The 25,504-nt window shown below is 42.5% G+C and overlaps 1 protein-coding gene across 5 annotated transcripts in view; it reads left to right on the top strand.

Moving 5' to 3' along the window:
- LOC111843408 (liprin-alpha-2-like) overlaps positions 1–25,504 on the top strand; it is a 252,407-nt gene that overhangs the window by 21,253 nt on the left and 205,650 nt on the right. The window contains exon 1 of one of the 5 annotated variants that reach the window (XM_072710197.1): positions 11,891–12,299. The exons of the other annotated variants lie outside the window; for them this stretch is intronic. Coding sequence (XP_072566298.1) covers positions 12,219–12,299 — 81 coding nt within the window. The 5' untranslated portion in view covers positions 11,891–12,218. Of the gene's footprint in view, positions 1–11,890; positions 12,300–25,504 lie in introns of those variants that run through there. 5 annotated transcript variants of the gene reach the window in all.

The following is a 25,504-nucleotide window of genomic DNA, read 5'->3' as shown; positions in this document are numbered from 1 at the left end:
AGACAGATACACTTTATTAATCTTGAAGGGTTTGAAATCAATTAATGTCCATGTTATCTGTGAATTAAAGTTACACTGTGAGATGTTCCTGTCTGTCCCTTCATTAATTAATCAGCAGCAGATGTGCAGGATGCTTCTGGTGGCTGCCAAAGCATCGGGAATCACGTTGGCGATCTGGACAGTTATGCCAGTGCCTGGATGTCAGCGATACGCCGCCCCGCCCGGTCTCCACACGCCTGGCTCCCTTCCTCGTCTTACCCAGCATCTTATCCAAAATGCTAATTTAATAGATTCCAGAATCGCCGCGCCTGTGGGTGACAGATCTCACTTGGAGAAAGACGCGAGGAAGGAAGACAGCGGAAAGGAGATTGCAGAAAGCAAGACTGATGGCTGTCCCAGTGGCACTTCTGTGGGTGACTGGGACGCAGCTGCCTGTCATTTACCCGCATAGAAATGAGGGGGTTTCCTTTGTGTGTGATGACAAGTTTTACATGCGAAAATTCACCCAATCATTTAAGATCGAGGCAGCTGTAGTTGGATGGCTCTACGTGTGTGGAGATTGCATGGTGTCATCGTGGGGTTTCCCCCACTTTCCAAAACATGCTACGGTGAACTGGAGTTACCAGGTGTGAATGGTGTGTGTGTTCCGTGATGGGTTGGTGTCCCATCCATCAGAGTAGCGGTGCATGTTGCTTTAAAGACTGTGGAATTTTGTGAGTGTCTGAATGTAAGTTGACTATGTAGCTGTAGGACTGATCCAGAGTTAAGGACTCACAGTTAACTGTGAACCTCTGGCTGTTATTGCTGTCTCCCTCTAATGGCCATTATTGGAATTGTTCTCCACAGGCTCAGTTGTTAGTTGCTGTGGAGGACGATGTTCTTGGAATGGGAGGCAGCTTGTTTGCAGGTGGTATGACATGCATTTTTCCCCGAAAGTAAATATACATTGTAGTTGTTCTTAGGGCCATCTGCTGCTAGTCTGAGGGTCCAGTGCTGAACATCACAGCGTCCGGTTTGTGTCCCTGGAAAGTCTAACTGCAAACCCAGATTCCAAGCACATTTGCTTGTTCCTGCTGCCAGAAAGTTTCCATTCGAGGTGACATTTGTATACCTGAATTTACATAAAGTTTCACACATGTAAATAATGTTCTTGCTGTTTTCTGCTGGTTTTGGTGTATGTTGCGTAACTTGAGGATATGATTACTTGATACACCCTTAGGTTCTGTACAGTACGGGCGTTATGTGGGCTTGTTTGTACCTGTTTTGTGCTACAGGGGCAGACATTTGGTAAAAAATTTCCTACTACTGCAGATTTTTCTTACAGACACTTAACTTTGAACGTAGGGCTAAAAACGCAAAAAGAAATATATTATTTAGGGTTTTAAATTATTTTTTTTTTCTGTAGGTGAATGTACATGGTACATATTTCTAAGTTAAATGAATATTCCAGTATTTGCTGTGGGTGCATTTTTAAACTTTAATGCTAAGCAGTCTGATTAACTTTTTGACATTTTTGGTAATCAGTAAATACAAAGTGGTCCTGTAGTACTGCTCAGGGACAGGGGGTGTTATTGCTATAGTGTCTTGTTGTGGCTTAACAGATGACAAGAAATGCAAGTCTGTGTGTTCATGATTAATGGCAGGACCCCCCCCCCCCCCCCCCCCGACACATGCAGATGTAAAAAAAAAAAACCAGGAGGATCAGACCGTAATGGCGCCAGGATCAGAGGACACTTGAGTCTTGGTAAAATTGAAAAATAGCTTGTAGTATGGTCTCTGCAGTGCTGAAGCAGTGTAGTATGGTCTCTGCAGTGCTGAAGCAGTGTAGTATGGTCTCTGCAGTGCTGAAGCAGTGTAGTATGGTCTCTGCAGTGCTGAAGCAGTGTAGTATGGTCTCTGCAGTGCTGAAGCAGTGCTTTCAGAGGTGGTGCTGGAACAAACTTCTGTCTGTATTAAAGGGCCACCTTCCTCTTAACTTTCTCTTGCCGTGCCCCTCTGAATTGCTGTATAACATTTAACCTTAACATTTAACCCCTGACAAATACCTTCTGCTGGCCAGATTGAGCTGATTAAGGCTGTTTTCTGTTACCTTGTTTTCGCGAAAACATTCTTATCATAAATGTCTAGGCACTGGTTCCTGTTCCTTTCTGATTGAAAGTGTTGAGGAAGTCTATCCTGCAACTAAATCATGTGGTTAAAAAGCTGACTTTTTAGTTATTGTGACTTGTAGCAATTTATCCTCAGAAAACAGGTCAAAACCTCCTTTTGGTAAAACTGAATTCATGCATTGTCCCCACAGTAAGAAAGAATAATATTTAGTGGTGCGTTTGCAGTCTATGATGTAAATATCTGCAGGCTGCTTCAGTGCATGTTACCGAGGATGTGTTTTGATGTGCACAGTGTTGGCGTATGGTTGCAGCTCGTTTAATCACAGATAAGGCAGCCTCCCATGCAAACCTTGTCACATGTTCCGAATCACATCAACTCATCGATGAAGATTCTATTATAGAATATGTCCTATATTATTATTATTAGCCAATATCCCAGGCCCTTACGGACTGAAACAGTGTTCACAATCCGGTCCTCTGGGACCCATAGACTGTCCATGTTTTTGCACAAAATTGTGGTCTGTCTGGCAGGGAGCTTGGAGGGAGCAAAAACATGGAGCGACTGTGGATCTCCATGGACTGGATTGGGAAAAACTGGACTGAAATGCTTATCTGGACTGATCAGCTCTGCAAAATCTTTTTCTGCAAAAAAAAACTGCGGGCTCCGTGTGTATTTCACCTGCGCTAGTCAAGCATTTGTATCAGAGTCAGACACCGCACCATGCCAGTTAAATCACTGGGGTGAAGAATTTCATTCCAAACAATTTACCGATGGACTGGTTCTCCTTTGCTCTGATTCTAGCTGAGGTACACAGCGCATCCAGTAGATCTCTCTGAAGATTTGCCATGATGAGAGCAGTAGAGAAGATATATGTGAGAAGCTGCAGACATGAGATTATTTTCATGATCTTTGTACTACTGATAATCTCTTTACTTAGCAAACACTGATATTCTAGGTAGCACAGAAATGATGGATCCTCAAGCTTTGAAAAAGTCTGACTCTGTCTCCTTCAGAGTTATTCTATGTAGCCGAGAATTGATTTTAAAAGTAGATATACTGTACTTTGACTACATGGAAACAAATTCAAGAAATCATCACTTGGAATTCCTGTGATCTATCTATGAATTATAGAACCTTCCACACGTGCAAACTTTTTGAAAGAAAATTCCATGAACTTCTTTTATGGCTTTGGATCAGAGATTTTGGCAGATAATACGAGAGATCCCAAAAGTCACTGTACTTCCAGCCTCAGAACTTGTGCATTTGTATAGTTTGCTGGTGCCCAGTCTGCAAGTAACTGGGAAGTGTTCAAGTTGGACAGTGGAGTGCCGACTGGTATAACACCCCCCTCCCCCCGACTTCACTTGGCAGGTGAACCATCCAGACTTGCTTTGGAATACAGAAGTCAGCACAGTACTGTCCAGGTACACAAGATTGACGAACCCCAAAGGGCAACATGTTCACATTAGAAGAATGCACTCATCATATGAGGAGGATTCAAGATGGAGCAACGTCTCTGGCATTGTGAACGATGGCTTTGCAAACCACATTTACATGTCATAATCCATACCCAACCTGATTGCTATGTAAATGGTCATAGTAACAGTTGTGATACGGCACTGTAGAATCGCACATGGTTTTCTTCATGCTCAAATAAGTCTCTTCCTTCTGCCTCTGTACTTGTGAATCATCAGCTTTCAAACAGCTGTCAAGCTAATACTCGATCTGTTCATTCGAAAATTTAACCAGGTGAAACACATTTCCATTGGCATAGCTAGCAGATAATATTGTACATGATTATCCTGTGAGATCCCTTTTATAAATCAATTTTAAACCATTTCTGTACATGGTGATGACAGCAGTGCAAATATGTATTCATAAGGTTATGATCTTCACAGGGTGCACTGCTAAATGATACCAATAGAGGGCACCGTTTACTAAGAATTTTAGCAGGAGCTGTAACCTGGGACATGCTGTGGATCATTCAATATGAGGAGATCCAGTGTGATAAATTTCCCTGTTAAGTTTTATGTGTGTGTGTGTGTTTGCATAGATCACATTTCAGGACCACATTGTCCCTAAAGTGTAGTAAAACCTGAAATGTCCCTACTTTTGGTGACATCTTTTGAGGTCCCCATTTGGATATCCTCAGTTTTATAAAAATCTGTGAATGCAATCAAAAAAGTAAAAATGTCAAAAGTCTTGTATTTGGGTTGGTTACTTATGGTTACGGTTAGGGATGGGTAGAGGTTAAGGGTGTCGTGATTGGGATTAGGGATTTTCCCATAGAAATGAATGGACGGTCCCCATTTAGATAGGAAGACCAACTTGTGTGTGTGTGTGTGTGTGTGTGTGTGATCATCACACTGTTTGTGAAACTGTGTTATGATCATCTTAGAAGATGCATGGGAATCTTCGTGAGAACTGCCATGAATTGATGGTTGAGGGTCATCACATGAGAGACCCCATCACAATGAGGAAGATTACAATGTCTGAATTCAAATAATTTTGTGCATTTGCTGTCACCAACCTTTACTAACTTCATAAATACTGTCAGCCAGTGACAGCGAGTTGTGTGTCTAGAGCTGCACTGCAGTATAGTTTTGGACCACATGGTACCCAAGAAGTCTTTTAATTAATCACAGACGAACCCGTCAGGACACTTTACACTTCTCTGCGAGTCAGACAAGGCCCAGATATCTCTAAGTCTACAACAGACCTATTAGGTCCGAAGGTCCTGGGGTCTCAGGAACTCTCTGTGTAAATGAAGGTCTTTTTTTGATCCGTGGCAGAGGGTACTGAAGTGTGTCATGCTGCAGACCCATAACCCCGAGGTCATTTCCTGTTACAGTAGGTGCCTTCCTACGTGCCTGATCCAAATTTCTCCTGTGAAATTCAGGTGGAAAACACAATACTTTCACCAAATGACCGCAGAAATGTGCAGTTCATTTTTGGCAATAAACGATCGCAAAGGTGTATTAGCTATACATCTGATTTGCTGATTGAGGGTTAATTATAAGAATATACCTCAGATATATATGCTCACACCATTAGAATGAGTCATTTTGGACACCCCCACTCCCAGCATTAATTCAAAGCAGTAACATAAAATTCCCCATTAATTTAAACCCATCATCACAATCAAAGAAAGTGGTGTGCGAATGTGTTTATCGAAGTGAAGACCTACAATAGAGACATTGGTTTCTCCTTTTCGATGTAATGGGACTGCTTTCACTTGAGTAATGTCAGTTCCTACAGAGTTATCCTACTAGATACAACATGCAGTGCTCCAGATACAGATCTTCTGCGTGCAGGTGTATCTCTGTCTACCCTGTTAAAAAACCAGTCTGGTGCAGCTGATGAAATAAGCGAAATATCAAAGGATGATCGAATAAGATGGAACTCTGGAGCCGAATGCCAGGTCCCTAACTTGGTTATATTGTCCTTTATTTGTTTTTAAGTAGTTTTAGTGAAAACTTTGACTTTTATTCCTCCCCCCCCCCACAGAATAGGTTGTTGAGGCAGGAGGCATTTGTCATGAGACTGGAGGCGGTAATGAGAGTTTTATATAAGGTTGTTCATCCCCTGGCTCCATGCAGATTTATGACTCTGAACTGGCAGCTGAAGTTAAACCAATCAGGCCTTTTTGGAAGAGCAGCTGTATTAGGGAAAGCTGGAATTGAGGGAAATGTTTGTAGGAAGTTCACAAGATGTTTGGCTCTTTATTTTAACTATGTGAGTGTTTCTTTTACCTGGCAAATACATTGGGTATTATGAGAGACGTATTTTTCATGAAACCTATCTGACAGCCCAATCTTGCTTTATATTTGGCTTGTCATAACGACGTATAGAACACTTAACAATAATTGTGAAGGTTTTAGTGTCCATTGCAATTTGTTGAACGACTACTTGCTGTTCATATGCCCTGCCTTGGGCTCCAGATGCAACACCCAGCAACCAATGAGTGTGGCCCAGATCGCTATGGAGCCATCTCATTGGACAGCTGGCTGGACTTTGCCTTGCTTCTTGTTCAGTGGAGCTGTCCAAGGTGCTGAACCCATCACGCCCCCTGTGTTTTCTAGATACAGCCAAATGAAGCTTCATGAACCATTTTCTGTATTTCTGACTACACTGTTGGTTTGGTTTGGGGCATGAATTGAGCCCTTTTTTGAAAAGAGAGCACCATCTAGTGGTGTCGGAAAATACAGCAAATGGTTCATGGAGCTTCATTTGGCCATCAATAGTTGCCCTGACTAAGAACATCCGACTTACAGATTCATACTTACAAACTAACTGTCATAAAGCCTACTTTATGACACTCATGAAAACATTGCATGGCTTCAGCGATTCATTGGCTTGTGGTACTTACCTACAAATTTGACTTAAAGACATACTTAGGGAACGGATCTCGTTCATAACCTGAGAACTGCCTGTACTTGTCCTTAGTTTGCTGTCTTAGCAGAAGTATCCCTTTGCAACATTACAACCTTCGAGCTTCTGAGCACAGTACCCACACAGGTACAAGCCTCCTGCACCAGTAGGCTCCTTCTAACCAGCATCACTGGCTCCCCGTTGGAACATTCTGTGTATTTTAATGTATTATTCAACACTTTAATTAATTAGGCCCTGATTGTTGTGTGCTGTAGATATTGGCTGCATTTCAAGATTGTGCTCTACAGGAAGGAAACCTGTTAGCTAGCGAAAGCACCTCACCTATTGCATTGGCTGTCAGACTGGCACCTTTTATTTTGCAGCTTTTGACAGTTGTGGTGCATCTTACTGAAAAGAAACAAACACTGTTGTCTTCATAAGGAGGTCTGCTTTGTTAGCTCTTTAACAAAACAATGCTGAAGTCTCATAAATACTTGGACTAGTCACATACTTTAGGTGTGCGTGACTAACATACTAAGAAACTTGAGTAGGGTTTATTCTATGATTTCTTAGGTCCAGGGCAAAAGAGGTGCCATAATTCATACAGACCGGCCAATCATATCATTAGCTAATATGTTTTGAATTGGTGACTGGCTGGCAGAGGCGGCACTCCAGGAACCAATCAGCTCTCAGCTGGGGGCAGTGCCCCTGTGGCTCCGCCCCTGTACATACCCCTGGATCATGGGTAGCTTGAAGTAGGATTGAGCAATATGAGTATAAAATGGAAGGAATGTACAAACGCAGTCATAAGATATGCTACAATGTTTTCACACTCCAGTATAAACCAGCAGTCTCAGTCAATTTACATAACCTAATTAATCTCCTCTTAGTCTGCTTAATTTCCACAGCTTTAATCCTCTGTGTTAAACCTTTAAAAGTGTTTTCGTGCAGGTATATGGCAAGGGATTTATTATATTCCTTAAAAAAACATACAATTATCAGATGTAACATAGTACACACATTTTCTCATACAAAAACACTTCCACGCTCAATTTTGCAGACAATTTTCATTTAGTCACAAATCATCACTGTTTTCCCTGAAGATCTGAAGATGTCTTGGAACAGCGTGATGAGAACAGTGATGTGATGCTGTTTTAAAAGAGTTTAATGGGCACGACCCACCATAAACCAGCCTTACCTGTCAGGAGGGAATTAAACCTTAAAGGGTTTTCTTGTAAAGATGGGTATTAAGGAGAGTGAGACATCAGTGGAAAGTTTTTCTCTTGCCATTGTCCTAACACTTTTCATTTCATCCCTCTCTCAGGTGCTTACCCCTGTGTCCTGAGCTGCTTTGAGTTCCTTGCTAATCTCTCTCGAGGTGTTTAATCGTTGGGGATCTGTGTATGGGTATTCCCAACAGTGACAAAAATCACACTTGTCAGATCTTCATTTATTTATTTTTTAATGTGCCTACGCCAATCTGAGGTCACCTTATTTTTTGCCCGTATTGTGAGAATACCTGCTGTATTCCTTGGAAAAGCAAGAGAAATATGCCCAGAAACATGGTGAGTGGACAAAATCGGTGATGCCATCGAGAAGCTTAAAGACTCAGATAGAAACCAAACTGGGGTCAGCACTGACTTGACAGCACAATAATAATTAATAAGCCATTTTGAGACCCTGAATATGAAACCTCATGATATTAGAGCTAATTCAATATCAATCACAAACACAACGATCAGTGTCGATCTTGTTTAAAATTTTGAGCCAGACATTCAGCTAAGTGGCTGTAACTTACTGGCCCTGGTGATGCATTTCAAAAGACAGAAACATCTGGTCCAACATGCATGTATCAGTCAATATGTCTCTGTCTTTCCTTCTTAGGATAGACTTATTGTATTACCTGCATTGACCTATGAGAACATCACACTTCATGCTGTGTGCATTTTTGCACTTTTTTTCTAAGACAACTTAAACATTATCCAGGCACTAGGAGGGAAATAACCAAGCAAATGTATTGGCAGCACAACAAGCAGGGATCATTTAATTTTGTGTATTTGTGTCATGGTGTGATTTGCTTACAGAAGATTTTTACATTGTTTATGTTTTGCGAGCAGGGTATGTGTTTCTCTCTGGAATGAATCTTGTTATCTAATTTGGCAGAAACACCCTGGGCTGGTGAGTCTATTTGCTGTTGTCAATAAGTTGAGAATTCAGCATGAAATATGCAGAGAATGTGAGAATTAGGAGCCTGCGCATATTTCGGGAGGTGTGAATGAGACTGACTGTTCTGGAAGTGTAGAGAGACGGGTCACGCGGGATCCAGCAAAGACATAAAGGGGCAGCTGTCGGACCTTCTGACAGATGCATGTGATGAGGTAAGCAAGCTGGCCCACTTTTAATTTCAGCAAGGAGGTCCAGTTGGCCAGGATTTCTGCTAAATGTACTATACAAAGGAGATGCCTACGACTTCTACTACATAAGCATGTTTATGTTAATAACTTTCTCCCTTTAATCTAGATTGTTGTTGGCCACCTTTCCAGTATTTTGATACTGGAATTCAGTATTTCATGGGAACAAATGCAGACCACTGTAGAGGGGGTATATCCTAACTGGATTCAAAACATGAGAGGACATAAAGGGGTGTCTCCTATGAGATAAGGATTCTCATTATGGTTAGGGTTAGGGCTCAGACTAAGGTTAGCTTCTGGCTTGTCATTAGAGGTAGGGCTTGAGTTAAATTTAGGGTTAGGGTTACTGTTAGATATAGGGTTAGGATTAGCTCTCACACCAACCCAAAGGCACATGTAAGGTGACTTCTCATAGTAATATGATTAATGTAGGAGTGTGTAAGGGTTAAGTTTGAACATAGGTTTACATCTATGGTTAAGACTAATGTTATAGTTAGGGCTAGGGTTAAGTTTGGTTTTTCAGATTATGGTTGGCTTTAGGGTTAGGGCTAGAGTTGGCTGGAGTTAGGGTCTGTGTTGAGGTTAGAGTTGGCTTTGCTTTTAGTGCTGGGGTTAAGGATGCGTTTAGGCTAGGATTACTCTTAGGGTTGCTATTGGGGTACAGTTAAGGTTAGGTTCAAGACTAGGTTTAGGGATGGCTTTAGGGATAGGGCTAGGGTTGGTATTAGTACAGTGGTACCTCAGAACTTGAATTTAATCCGTTCAGAACTCCGGATCAAATCCTAAAAAGTTCGAGTTGTGATCGAATTTTCCCCATAACAAATAATGGAAAACAAATTAATTGGTTCCCGGACCCAAAAAATTACACCTAAATATGTTTTTTTTTAGCATTTAAACACAAAATCAACCGGATAAAACAAGAAGAGCATATACTGTACTAAACACATGTAAGCACATTTATCAAAACAGTAATTTGAAAAGTAAGAAAATAAATGTATCCAAACAATGTGTCCTGCCCCAATCGTCCGCTCCTTCCGTGTGCCACGCCCCCTCGCTAACCCCGTGTGGAATCCCCGTGTGATCAGCTATTTGTGGTTGTTGTCATTAGTCCTCTGTATTTCATCCGCGTTTCAGTTTGTTTCCCCAGTCCGGTCATTGTATTGTCCGTCTGCGTTTTGCCTGCCTTATTATAATTAAACACAATTAATGGCTTATTATTCATATTAAAATTATGAATAAGAAATCTTTATTTTAAAATGTATTTTATTATATAATAATTACTGTTACTGTCTATCATTGTCTAAATGTATTTTTACTGTCTAAATATATGTATTCAGTAGTGTAAACATGCACAATACTATCACAGCTAATGCAAGGCTGAGACTGAAGCTTTACCCTTTGTTTCCGCTGAGAGACGTGCCGCGTGACTCATTTCCCCGCATGTACAAGTTATCTTAGGTCGGCGTTCAAGGTTTAACTTCTGAGATTCAGATCTAGGTAATTTTTTTTCGAACTGGTTCGTTCGACTTTTAAGAAATTTGAGTTCTAATGAGTTCGAGAACTGAGGTACCACTACGTCTTAGTTTAGGTTTAGTATTAATGCTATTGCTATGGTCAGGGTTGGCTTTACGTTTAGGGTTAGAGATTGGGTTGTGCTTGGTATTAGGGTTAGGAGTAGGCTTTGCCTTAGTGTTATTCATGGGGTCTGGTTTAGGGTATTAGAGCTGCAGCTAAGCTCAGTGTTCACTTGTGAGCAGTGTAGCCTCCCACGTGCAGGCTTGTGAATTTGAGCCCCACACTGGCTTGTGTATAAAGTGTGCAGGTTTTCCTGGGATGTGTGCAGGTTTGCGCTGGTTCTCTGGTTTCCTCCTGCAGTCCCGCAACATCAAACTGCTATATCACATCTGCCCTCAGTATTAATTGGGTATGTGAGTGCGCGCACTGTAATGGATTGGCACCCGTCCATGTTTTCCTCTGCCTTATGCCCTGTGCTTCTTAGGATAGACTCCTAGGTCAATATGGCCCTGCATTAGCTAAACAGTTGCGGAGAACAGAGAGGTGGATAATGCTGTAATCCCTAATTACTTCTGAGTGCTGCTTTAATTGAAGTGGATGTACAGTATTGTGCAAAAGTCTTACGCAGTCAAAGAAAATGATGTTTAAATGATCTTCATGTTGGTGCAAAACTATGATATTATGTCTGTCCAAGTGTGTCAGCTTAGCCATTTCCAAACCTCCTAAAATCACCCCAGTATCTGCAGCAATTAACCAATACACCAGTGTCAACTCGACCACCATCATATCATTTTTGGCTAATCACTACCTCATTGAGCACATTTATATTTGATTAATATAATTAATGCATTCCACACACCATATTCTGTATCCATGCTTATTTCTCCAGTATGTATTGTTTGTATGTTGTTATGGTGGAAGTAGTGAGACACAGCAAATATAATTTTTCATGTATTGAAGTTGAGGTTTCAATGTGGCTAAATTCTGGGGTTAAAATCCCATCCCTGCTCTCTGTATATGGAATTTGCATGTTCTTCCAATGCTGCATTTCTTTCCTAACTGGTGACTCGAAATTGCCCATTGTGTGTAACGGACTGGTATCCTATCCTGGGTGTACCTAGCTTTGTGTTTTGTGCTGCATCAGATAGGCGTCAGGCCCCCTATGACCCCGATCAGGAGAAGTGATTGGAAAATGCATATAGCTGGATTTCTTCCTTCCCATATTTACGCTTGGTGAAATTCCATGGACAGCCAGCGCTAAGGGAAATAAACACAGCACACAATATGGGTCCATGATTTAAGGCAGTATAGGAGGAAAGAAGCTTTTCTGTTTGCTCAATGTGCATGCTCAGAAAAAAAAGGAACGATACGGTATTGGTGAGACAGGCTGCGATGCGGCGCATGATGAGTTTTGGAGAGGGGAGGTGATGGAGGGGGGAGCAGAGGGGTTTGGTTCGCGGCGCTGTCCGCATCCCTCATGGACGTTGCCTAAGTTTGCACACTGGTATTTCGGTAGCGCTGACTCTGTCCCGCATTTCATTAGCAATTGAAACTGATCCTGAAGGCGAAACAGAGAGAGAGAAATAAAAAAAGAGATTAAAGTTATCTGGTCGTTTTCCTCTGCTTTAAACCTGCAATGTGGATGGGCGTGCGGTGCCCAAAGTGCGGGTTAAACTAATCGAATGGTACAGGGGGGGTTATCCATCTTTTAACCGCATCTCGCTGAATTCCTGCTGATAAAAAGATTTAATACTGCTACAGCTCCAAGGGTTTCGTCGCTCAGGACTTTTGCGGCTTATTCAGACAGCAGACATGATTTTCTCGGAAATGAGCGCAGTCACGAGCTCCGCCAAGGTGCATCCGCTTAACGGGACGCGGTTTTACACATTTCAGGCAAGTACTTTATTTATGTATCACCGTGCGCTGTGCTTACGGCGATTTTATCATTTTTTCCCCAGCATCGACCTGCTATAATACATGCAAAAAAAAAGCGCAACTAGTATTGCGGCGATCCCTGGCCGCCTGGGGTCACCTGCTGTAGGAAGCGGTAGGATGTTGGGATTCGGAGTGAGAGAAATTGAGAGTACAGGTCAAGGGGAGATGTTTCGTTTTCCGTTCATCAGACTTTCTTAAACCCCGTAGTCGGTATTCCGTATTGGTGAAGGGCTGGTTACAAAACCCGTGTCGTGTTTTTTTCCTGCTTTTTTGCACTGCAGAAGCATCTGTTTTCTGTTCCATTGCCTTATTAATGTGTTTGCACCGATTAATATCTAGATAAACGACCTAGATGTAATTGACAATGTTTTCAAAAGCCTGCGTTTGCGTGTGATAATGAATTTAGGTGTTATATGCATTTGCTTGACTTTCTTCGTAATCTCCGACTTGAGTGTTGAAATTGATACTGTTCTGATAAAGTTTATGATTATGACTAATATGGTAGAGCAGTGCTGTATTACCTTTAGTCTAGTTGGGTCGGCAGTGACAGGTTTTACTGGAAAAGGCGTTAACCGCATAATGTAAGTCAGCAAGCGACGCTGTGATCGCGAAAATGCATTTTTTTAGTGCTGGTGCCGGAGTCACATGGCGCCTGTAAATAAGCTTTAACCCTTCAGGTTCACACGTTAGTCACGGTTAGTCCTCCACTATTGCCGTTTGCCGGCTATTTACAGTATAGGCTTACACAGCTTAAACATGATCGGCGGATTTCTGATGCATTGTAAATAATAAATCGGTTTTTTATATCTTGCTTGCTTATTGCTGAATCCTCATACAGCAACCATCTATAAAACATCAACATTAATTCCCCTTTATGTCCTTCCCCGCAGTTATTTTGCAATGGATACGTCGGTTAATAGAAATAGGCTCTTTTTGTTAGAAGGAGATTTTACAGTTACCTTTAGTAGGCCTATTAAACATACATTTTCTGCAGGGATATTGATCTGTTTATTTTATTGCTGTCAAGACTGTAAAACTTATTTGCGGTTTTGTGAAAGACTGAGCAGTCGGAATAAATGTTGGAGAAGGAAACTGGCAGTGTGTCATGTTATGTATATGACCTACTGAAATAATTTTACACCCAAACACCACTGAGACTTTGTGCTTACCTGTTTTCTCTGGTGCTGATCACATGGTTTCTCCGGCACTTATGAATGCCGTTAAACCCATCCCTGCAGGACTGTCTTTTCATCCCTCATGTACACATGGTGCGTTTTGTAATTGCTGTCTCTGTAGGATAGATGTACAGTCTGATTGCCAGGGGCGATGCAAATGTAATGAAGCTTTGTTTTATGCAACAAATAATCATCGTTCCCTCTTGTCTGGCAATTCTCTTGAATAGTCAAGGCACACAGAAATCTGTAAAATGTTACCTGTAAATTGCAGAGGGTAGCTTTTGTATTTAAAAGTGTGTCCCTATTGACATACAACAAAGCATATCTCTGTCTCACTGGGCTTCAGGTTATGGTATTTACTGCTATGGTATTTATTTTGCTTTTGACAGCATGGCTGGGAGACTTTCTCTCAGGAGCTAAGCAGTAACATTAACTGGCATTATTGTTAGACATAAAAAGCAAACGCCTCCCCATTAATTTTGACTTTTAAAAAACAACCTCCCTTCCACTAAGCCACACACACACACACACACACACACACACACACACACACACACACACATTGGGACCTGGATGCGGCTACAATTGTAGATATCCAGATATGCTTATAATTTCTGACACATTTATTTTCCATTTAAGCAGTAAAGTGACTATAGAAAAAGGACGGATGGATATTTTGGTCTAACGGCATGAATTTAACTGCATGAAGTCAGATTCATGTAATGTTTGATAAGTTTAGATGGTTTTCTTCATTCACTTCTTGTCAGGTATAATACTATTTATTATTATTGTCCTTTATTTTTTACCGTATATGCACTTTTTTGCATGTATCGTTAATGTAGAAACAGATGGGGATTCTAAGGCTTTATAGGTTTAGCAGAGTGATGTGGAAGCGAGGAAAGCTTGGGGACCAGAGTCAGCCAGCATCTAGCACCCCTGGAGCAGTTGGACTTGAGGATTTGGCCCTGATACAATTACTCTGCCAGCCATGGGATTCAAACCCACAACCTTTTTGGGCACTGGCATGGACCCTTAACCCTACGGAGCTGTACCCAGCCATATATGCTTGGTCTCATCGCTAGCCTCATTCCATAGTTCATGGGAATGCAGAACTGATTTCCCTTGTGGACTAGGATGATAGTCCACTAGCTCATTGGTCCCTAACCAGTAAGTGATGGATGACTGCAAGGTCGGTTCTGACAGACCTTCCAGCTGTTTGAACCAGTCGCAGTCACCTCAGTAAAATATCTCAAATAGTTCCCCCCCCTCATAGTCCAGCATAGGAGGTAGTGGAAGTTAACATGGCCCCCGGCACAGAGACATCTAGAAACTGTTTTGACATTTCTTCTGTTTGTGACATTTCTTCTGTTTATTTGATCAGTCCAGTCAATTTTTTATGATAAAAAATTCTGTCATACTTGAACAGTCCTGGCCGACATCCTGGGCTTGTTTTCTTGCTTTGTTCCACCTTGCTCTTCTGATGCCAGAGTCAGAAATGATCTTTATTATATATATATATATATCTTATCAGTGCTCGTGCATTAAGACCTTGTGCAGGCAGATGGGGAGTGGAGTTTGACCCACTTTGAGTCATTTCTCACAGATTAGATTAAGCTTGTGCTAACAGTAGCTGTGTAAATACTTTCCTGCTTTTGCTGGTTTTGAATTTTTGTCTCGTACAAGGCCTGGAGATTCCAGGATAAAATCCTGATGTGCTTTCAGTCTTTATTTTCAAATAGATTGGAGTGAGGGGACTATGTGTGATCAATGGATCCCATATGTATAAGATTTTAGGATAAGTCTGGTAATTTCTGGTGGTACCTCTGCCTGCTTGTATTTTTGATGTTGGGGTGGGTGCTGTCTGTCTGACGATAAAATCGAAGGAAGTGGAATTAGGGAGTCCATTGGGCGGATGGTACAGTGACTTGATTATTGGCAAGAGTTGCCTCAACAGCCATGTCTAGACAAAATCAGTGTTGATTCTTTTCAAACAGACACTTGTGTGCAACGAAAGCAATCAGTGTATCTGCTAAGGCCAGAGAACATTGTTGAACATTGATTTGTCGTGAACCTATCAGAAGTAGAACTCTGAGTGTGTGCTAGCCTTCCCCAAACGCTCATCACAACAATCCAGCTTGATGATTTTGTTTTTAGTTTCGTAATTCCACATATACACAAACTTGTATTAATATTATGCACTGTGATGACACCTTCTGCACCTCACTGAAGTGTAAGTGAGACTTATTACAGAAGAGGTCAGAGACGTCTTTGGGCTCAATGGCTCGTCATTATGTTCTTAAACGTAGTGCTTCTTTGAATAGTTTCCAATGAAGTTGTCGACGCATTGGGAGAAAACGCACATCGCGGTCACAATGTTTTCTCAACAGTGGCAGAATCTGCTCAAGTAATACAATGGAGTTAGTGGTGGACTTTCCTAATGCCGCGGAACCTGTAACACTGGTTACCTACCAGGAAGTGATGTGGAAGTGATGTGGTCATGCAAGTACATGGGGTTCCATTTAAACAGCAGATTGAATTAGAAGGACAGCAATGATGCACTGTACAAGAAAGGCAAGAGCAGGCTATCCTGACTAAGGCCGTTCAGTGTGTGCAGCGAGCTCTGGGGATGTTTTACCAGTCCATAGCGTCCTGCATAATTTACTGTCCTGTGGTCTGCTGGATGAGCGGAGGGTTGCACAGTAACTGAACAAATAGGTCAGGAAGGCTGCTCTTGGACCTCCTGGAAGCGGCCTCCGAAACGAGGGAGATGGTGATGGTATCCGTCATAATGGCCAGTGTTGCTTATCCACTTTGCAACGTTGCATCCATAAACATTAGCTATCTGCTAATCCCACCACAATGTGCCAAGAAACATTATGGAGCTCCTTTCGGTGAGAGGTCATAAGATTTTATAATGTCTTCTCCCAACCCGCCCCCCCACGTCCCTGCCGACTGTAACTGGGCAGTATTCTATGCCACACAATCAATAGCCAAGCTACGTAAAACTATGCAGACGATAATCAGCAGTACTACTCATCCAACTATCCATCTAGTCATTTATTTATGTATCAGTGTCTGTTTTTATACTGTCTCTTCTGTCCCTGCACTCATGTACTTCGACGGTGCTGCAATTTCCCGGTTGAGATCAATGAAGTCGGTCTGTCGGCCAGCCCTGTGTTTTGTTTTTAAGAATCTCCATGGAGACGCGTACATTCTCCTGCCTGTAGAATCTGCGCTGACCATCTGATTCAGATTGTCAGGCTGTGGGCTTGTTCTCACCGCACGCTCGCGCAGCGTGCAGAGGGTCACACCGTCTGGGGGAAGCGTTGCCGGCGAGCGCCCACACCTGCTTCGCCTGGACCGTTTGGGCCACCATGTCATCGGGCTCCGGCGTCCCGGCCGTTCATGCATCTCGTCACTTTGAGTGTCCGGATTGACAGTCTGGGGCAGCATGGTAGTGCTGCAGCATGGGATTTCCTCTGGCTGTTCCGATCCCCCCCCCCCACGCACACACTAAGCCGAATCAGAGTCGCCAAACTTCCCGTACGTCTGAATGGTGTGAGAGCCCTGGAGTGGATTGGTGGCCCATCCTGAGTTATTCCCTGCCATGGGCTTGTACTGTAGCTTCTGGGCTCCGGACCCTCATAATCCTGAATAGGAAAAGCAAGTACAGAAAATGGATGGATAGCCTTCATTCTCTCATCACTAACTGGGCTGGTAGATGCTGTCTGTGGTGCTTAAATAGGAAATTCTTGTTAGATTCTGTTTCTATAAGGATTATTAATTGTCATACCTAAAGTTACAAAACACAGAGCTGCCTTTGTCCTTCACAGCTTCATGCTAGCGTGAGCAGAAACGTGACACGCTGTTGGGTTTGGGCTGTTAACCAGCAGCTGTAGTCCGGTTTTGCCCAAAAGGGGAAGATTATGTGATGAGGACACGCAGGATCTGACAAACACCCATACTGGTGCTGATGAAGCTTAAGCATTTACATTGTTCATTACATTTTGTGTATTTAGCAGATACTTTTATCCAAAGCGACGAACATTTGTTTGTTTTTTGAGAAAACAGGATCAAACAGCCCCTGGAATAATAGGGGGTTAAGGGCCTTGCTTAGGACCCCAACGGTGAAATCAGTCTGCCCACCCTGGGATCTGAACCAGCAAGCTTCTGATGGCAGATGCCATACAGGAGAGGATAGCACCAGGTTGTTGGTGCTTAGCAGTCTAGCATAGCAAGTAGCACCCTAGCTAATGGCACAGATTCATTCCCTTAAGGTTGTCAGTTCAGTTCCCAAAAAGAGGTTGTACTAAAGTATCCTGAGTACTGTTAGTTACCTTGTTCCAGTGTACGATCCAGTTAAAAAAGGGTAATAATTGGTTGCTTTTGAGGGAAAGGCAGAGGTTAAAATAATAATTAAAAATAAAGGTTTCTACATCACATTTTGTTGGAAGTTCTGTTGAGAATGTATACTGTAGTTAATTTATTGTTGCATTGTTCAAAGGCGGTGTAGAAGTCAGCAACCTGTGGACCCAAGAATCCCCATCATACATGGACCCGTAATAGGGAGCAGCTGTGAAATTAATTACTGTTTTAAATAGCAAAGTATAGTCAAAGGCCCTTGAGGTTTCTGCAGATTTTACTTAGGTTTCTCTAAAATTAAATGCAAATTACAACCCTAATTGTCAGTGTGTGTCGGGGCGTAAGGAACCAGCTCTCTGGACAGCATCTGAAAACATCTAACACCCTTGTTATTTGGGCTAGCTTGTCAGCTGAGCATTCCTTCCAAGTACAACTTGCCAGAAGGAAATTATGAGTATGTGATTACTTATATATCTGTGTTTGTAGCAGACTGGATGACTAGAAGAGAGGAGAATTTGAAATTTTAAACAGTCAAGATGTTCTTGTGTATTTTATTTAAGATATTGCATCCCATCCTGGGTTCTTCCCTGCCTTGGGCCCGTAGCTTCAGAAAATGGATGGATGTATGGAAAGATGGATGGATAGATCGATGGAACACTGCATTGCCATATGAAATGTAAATGCAGAGAAAAGACGTGCACTGGGGTGATTTGGTGGTTTGCAGCTGAGTGTGAGGTGGCTGGAATGTGGATCTGCACCTCAAAGTCTGAGGCCTTGGTTCTCAACTGGAAAAGAGTGGATTGTCCTCTCCTGGTGGGGGGTCGGTTGCAGTGGAGCAGCTTTAGTGTCTTGGGGTCTTATTAACAAGTTAGGGAAGAAGGGAGCAGGAGATGGACAGATGGATTGCTGCAGTGTCGGCAGTAATGCAGACACTGTACCATTCTGTCGCGGCGAAGAGGGAGCTGAGCTGAAAGGCGAAGCTTTTGATTTACCAGTCGTTCTACGTTCCTTCCCTCACCTATGGTCATGAGTTCTGGGTAGTGACCGGAAGAACGAGATTGTGGATGCAAGCGGCAGAAATGAGTTTCCTTCGCAGGGTGTCTGGGCTCAGCCTTAGAGGAAGGGTGAGGAGCTCGGACCATCGGGAGGCGATCACGTTAGAGGTGCTGCTCCTCCGCATCAAAAGGAGTCAGCTGAGGTGGTTCGGGAATCAGTCTCGGATGCCTCCTGGACGACTCCCTGGGGAGGTGTTTCAGGAATGTCCAACCAGAAGGAGGCCCAGGGGCAGACCCAGGAGACGCTGGAGAGATTATATCTCTGGACTGGCCTGGGGAGGCCTTGGTATTCCGTGCTGGAGCTGGAGGAGGTGACTGGCGAGAGGGAGGTCTGGGCATCACTGCTTAGATTGCTACCCCTGGATGGATGGATGGATGGATGGAGAGAAAAGACTAAATTTGAGCAAGCAGTCTATATATTGAAGTGCAGTGCTGTCACGTCATTTAGAACAGGATGAATTCAGGAGGGAATCTTTGGTGTAGTTTTTAATTTGTGGGTCACCGTGGTTGAGATGAGTGTGTCACGTCTTTGGACAGTGATGTATAGGCGTGCTGGCGTGCTGGGTTAGCCTTTCTGCTCAGTGTTGTCATTAAAGTCTTGCATTGAGCCGTGCCGGGCCTTTGCCCTGCTGTGCTGTAACAGATGTCTGTCACCCGGAGGCGAACGGCCAATCGAAGGGACCCGCTGGGGCGTGGCCGGCCTCGGCCCACGCTGGGAACGCCGTGTCTTGTTGCCGTGGCAATTACCACTGAGCTGATGCCGCAGATTGACTGAGGACTGTTGCAGCCAATGGCCACAGAAATACACCTATTCAACAAAACAAGCGCTTTAAATCACAAGCTTTGTTGAGGACATCAAACAAATTGTCACGCTCAATGGCATCAATTGAAAAGGGCTGAAGACTTGGCAGCACAATGGACTGAGATTAGCCTGGTCACCTTGTCACAGAGCTGGAAATCTTACCTTCAGAGATGCTTTTCCCATTGTGTTGCTTTGGGCGTTTTTGCTGATGAATTTGGGGTTTATTCAATGTTGTAGTCTTTCCAAATGATGCCGCAATATTATCTGTCCCCTTTGTTGACTGGCTGCTATGTAGAAATAAAGTCTGAATACCATGTTATTATTGACAGGATTGGTTGAGCCGCTGTTTCATAAAATGGAAAAGATTCATCTGTCTATGTGTTGTTATAAAATAAAAAGTCATATCTCTGCGAGCTGAAATAATGGCAGCTGGCATATGTGTGGAATTTGCCTGGCGTCAGGTCTCCATACTCTTGTTGACAAACAGCAGCGTGCTGAAAATGGTGCGATTTCCGGCAGTGTTCCTCTGCCGGGGTTTATGTTTGAAGGCCCAAGGGAAAAGAGAGCCAACTCGTCTTGGCCTGGATGCTGGTTGTTTATACCCCTCCTTTTTCCATATGCATGCAAGTTTGCCATTAAAATGTGAATCTCTGAAAATGCTAATGCTTGTACTTTAGCCAGTCATCTAGAACCCTCTCAGAACAGCCAAAATTCTAATGTCACACAAATTGTAACATTTTAAAAGCTGCTTGGTCGTATTTTGACTGCAGAAACTGCACCATTGCTCAGTTCCACAAATCCCCCCTGCTTTAATCTTAAACAAAATGCAAATAAAACCCCTTCTTAAAGCCTAGTGTCATATGACTCCATTTCCTGAGCTACTAAATCTCCCGCAAGAAACTTATTTCTTTTCAGCAACCAATGATTTTAAGTACATGCATAAGTTGTAGTAATGTATGTTTATTTTATTTTGAGATGTCTAAGAGTGAATTGTTTTGATCTACAAGGAAAAGCAGAATTTTTATATATTAATCACTTAAAAACATCCCAGTGTTCATTAAAATCTACCAAGGCACCATTCATTATTTATCATTACTTCTGTGCAGTGATAGTACAGTATATATGTATAAAAACATCCCAGTGTTCATTACAATCTACCAAGGCACCATTCATTATTTAGCATTACTTCTGTGCAGTGATAGTATATATGTATAAAAAACTATACCTGCTTAGAAGTACTGAAACACAACAAGTAAGTACCTGTTTTGCTGCTCTGGAACAGGGACTCACTGCAGGCAGCTGACTCATCTGCACACTCTACCTAACCCTCGCTGCAGGCAGCTGACTCATCTGCACACTCTACCTAACCCTCCCTGCAGGCAGCTGACTCATCTACACACTCTACCTAACCCTCACTGCAGGCAGCTGACTCATCTGCACACTCTACCTAACCCTCGCTGCAGGCAGCTGACTCATCTGCACACTCTACCTAACCCTCCCTGCAGGCAGCTGACTCATCTACACACTCTACCTAACCCTCACTGCAAGCAGCTGACTCATCTGCACACTCTACCTAACCCTCACTGCAAGCAGCTGACTCATCTGCACACTCTACCTAACCCTCACTGCAAGCAGCTGACTCATCTGCACACTCTACCTAACCCTCACTGCAAGCAGCTGACTCATCTGCACACTCTACCTAACCCTCGCTGCAGGCAGCTGACTCATCTGCACACTCTACCTAACCCTCACTGCAAGCAGCTGACTCATCTACACACTCTACCTAACCCTCACTGCAAGCAGCTGACTCATCTGCACACTCTACCTAACCCTCGCTGCAGGCAGCTGACTCATCTGCACACTCTACCTAACCCTCACTGCAGGCAGGTGACTCATCTGCACACTCTACCTAACCCTCGCTGCATGCAGCTGACTCATCTGCACACTCTACCTAACCCTCACTCCTCACTGGCTTTATTTTCCACGCAGATCTTCCATAGACACGAGTCATTGCAGCATCAACCTACAGCCGAGAGCAGTGTTTGCTGCTGCATATGAATGTACCTCACAGGCGCAAAGGAAAGGTCCAGCATATACATCTAGTATTCACTTTGTGAAGAGAAGTTTTTTATGATTCAAAAGCTGTCATATAAAATGGCTTGAGCTTATTTCACTACTTTGCCTATTGAGAGATTTTTTTAATGGTGAATATTTAATGGTGAACTTTCACGCATGTTCCCTGAAAAACAGACGCTATGGGGCTTTTAATGAATTTTCAGTTGTTTCAAAGTTTTAAATATCATTGGTTTAGTGTTTCGATTTAATAGCAGTGAACTGGAAGAATGTCCCCACAAACGTTTTCAAACATGTTTTAATCTGAAGATGTAGTACTTCTAAATGTGTTCATTATATTGCTTGGGTAGCATTTCACAATGCAGGGAATGTTCTTTGGTGCTCTTGTTTTTTGCTCTTTGACTGTACTGTTGTAATTCAGATTAATGTCAACAGTCGTGCCCAGCTTTAAGGGGAGCCATACCGATTCATGTCAACACTGAGTGCAGAGAATTTTTGTTCAACTGAAGGAGTCAAGTGCCAGATAGGAAGGTCAGCTGACCTCAGCTTTGGTCACATGACTCAGACTTGCCCTGTCTGTGTGTTGTCTCATTTTCTGCAATGGATTCTGTATTCTCTTTCTCCAGCACTCTCTAAAACACGGTACACCTTGACCGGCATCAGACAGGTGGTAGCTTGCATCGTGATTGGCTCAGCCTCGTTACTTTGGTCACGCATCGTGGGTTAGATGTTTTTACCAAGCCTGACATTAATTAAGCATCTAATTCTTTTTTTTTCCACCTTTGTTCATCTGATATGAGTTCTGCGACTTGCGAGTATGTTATTGAAGCTGAACTGACCAGAAGTGCTTTATGTTCAGATGGCTGTGTTGTGTTCTGCTGCGCCTTTGAACTGTTGTGCTTGTGATGAGTCTGTGCTTTTATTTAACTCACGTTTCCTGTGTCTGGTTCAAAATGTTGCAAGGATACAGCTTCTATACCCTAGAGCAAGCTACTTGATCTTTATTCACTTTCTGCTGTATCAACTTTTGACGCTAGTCTATTCTGAAGACTGCCTTTCTTGGTATTACATCATCAGCATGGCTGTAGCTGCCATCATCGTCATTAAATAATTAGTCATGGTCTGTTTCAGATCAATACAACATAACTTTTCACTGGTGAGCTTTTAATTTCCCTGGACTGTCGACTGCTAGGTTTCATTGTAGAAGTGTCCTGTCTCTACATTTGCATTCATTTATTTAGCAGATGGTTTTGTCAAATTTGACACACAAGTAAAGTGGCTAATCCACCGCAAGCATACAGCTGTCAAGAGTTGCATTTATTTGTGAACACATTGTAAAATATGCATTTTTGAGAGGTTTCATTTGAAGTTTTCCATAACTATCTGAAAGCCAAACAATGGAACACACGTGGTATGGATTCTTCCAGAATGCTGATGTTAAACTGGAAAAGAGACATTTTTAGGTTCTGCTATGTATTGTTAAGCCCATAGGTGGCGGTCTTTTAAAAGTAGTACACTTGTCGTATTTGAGGTTGCGAGTCTGTAGCCATTGTGTCTTACAGAGCTGCTCTGCCTTTGAAGATCACAGATAGGTCACAGAGGTGGAGTAACATAAACTCTGACATGGACCGCAATAGAATTGTGAAGCTTTGAGTATGAAACCAGTTCAGTGACACTATATCCATGGTGATGCTTGGTGGTCTTAACTTCCTCATGAAATTGAAACATGTTGTGTTTTGTGACAGAATGTGCAGTAGGAATCTGTGACAAAGGCAGGATGAAGCACAAGACAGAAGGGCTTATTCAAACGAATGGACTGGGGCTGGCATCAGATCAAGATTCCTTGTAAGATGAGCCAAATGATAGGAGGATGTGCTGAAAAATGCCTAACCTGACATCAGAATCACCTGTGGGTGAACATTGTGTTTCCCCGACCATATTCAGTTGACCCCAAAACTGTGAGTCCAACTGAGACAACTGGGTGAAGTAACACTGTCACCTGTAGGCATGGGGTGAGTTACTGATTACAATGGTTACAAAGCTTAGCCTGGGCCATCACTCTGGGTGCATCCAGAATCACATGTTTACTATATAGTAGCCAAAATATAGTATGCAAAATGAGTTGAGTATGCCCAAATACTCAGTATACATCAAACATTAGGCGGAGGGTACCCAAATGACATTCTGTGAAACTATTGGACGCTACAGTTTCCCACAAGGCCACAAGAGCTGTAACCAGAGACGTAGAACGTCACTTGTGTCAATATGGAGGAGGAAGTTCATACATATAGTATGTACTACATTAACAGTCGAGTAGTAGGCTTATAATGAAACTGTGTAAGTATGCGATTTTGGATGCACCTACGGTGTCCTGCTGGTTCATAGTTGCTTTGGCAATGTTATATGGCCATTCCTAACAGGGCAGTCCTGATTTCCTTATTTCTTTATTTCCGTTCCATCTCTTAGTCAAATTACAACTGAATCATTAATGCACGTTGAAGAATGGTAATTGGATTCCTGTTTAGTTTTCTTTAGTTTTCATTATATGTGAATACTTTTCTTTGAGTTAAAGGAAAGATCTGTCAAAAAAGGCATGCATGCTACCTCCCTTAATGTGCATGATCTTCATAGATCCAATTTTGAGTTTGTAAACAAATTTCAAAAGCAGATGTACAAAACTAGGGGTCGAACCTTTCCCTGATTAAATGTCACCGGCAATTTTTTCCTATCCAAAGAAAGACTTGAGTAAGTGTGGAGTTGGAGTTTCAAAGTAAAACGGCCCATGAGGACAGCTTTATTCCATTGTTGACCGCTGCAGAACGCAAACCTAAAACTCGGTATGCATTCCAGGTTTGCTTCAGTCTGTCTGAAGTCTTTTTCAGTTTCAACATTTTTTCAGAGGCTTTGAAATCCCTGGTTTTCTTTATGTTTGGGAGAGGATGAAAAGGTCCTCTTGTGAGTCTAGGCAGCCAAAATAAGTTGGGGGAGTCAATGTCTCTCCTAATATCCCCCATTGTGCTTGTGACTAATTGCCTCCTGATTGATGATGATGCAATGAATCGGCTTATGGCATGTAGCTATATTAAACTTCTCAAAGATAACACAGGTCTACAAAAAAAATTTTTTCCCCAGGTGCCAAGGTTTTTGGAATGGATTTAGGGTATTTTGAGGGCGCTGAATTAAAAAATCCCATTACTTTTTAGTTTTTGAGATAATGGACATCCATGAAAATAATGCATTTCCCCAATGCGACTTGTGTGTGATAACAAATGCAATAGCTTTTGGTCTGTCTTTTGACTCTTTAACAGTCTTAGGTAATGAAATAAATGATGAAGCATTGAAGGAGAGTCTGAAAATAAAATTAGAGTTAAGTTCACACGTGCGTGTTTGCATGTTCATTTATTGCTGTTGTTACTGTGGTGGTGAATAATTACCCAGATCAAATCTGCCAAGTCCTTCCAAAGGAAGGGCATCATGGGAACACCTATCTGGTATTTTGCCAGAAAATGGTTGAAATACTCGTGTTAGGGCCATGAAAAAATGTAGTTTGGCCAGAAGAAGGGGATCCATTCGGGCTTCACAAATGCAGTCCAAAGAAGATGTCCCTGGGTTTTTCACCTTTTTTGACTTCACCAAATCCACATATTTCACAATAGAAGGCCAGACTTCCAATATTCGTTTGATAGCTGGCAAATT

This window comes from Paramormyrops kingsleyae, chromosome 3 (assembly GCF_048594095.1).
Source record: "Paramormyrops kingsleyae isolate MSU_618 chromosome 3, PKINGS_0.4, whole genome shotgun sequence".
Classification (NCBI taxonomy): domain Eukaryota; kingdom Metazoa; phylum Chordata; class Actinopteri; order Osteoglossiformes; family Mormyridae; genus Paramormyrops; species Paramormyrops kingsleyae.
This window is presented reverse-complemented; position numbering and strand designations above follow the sequence as displayed.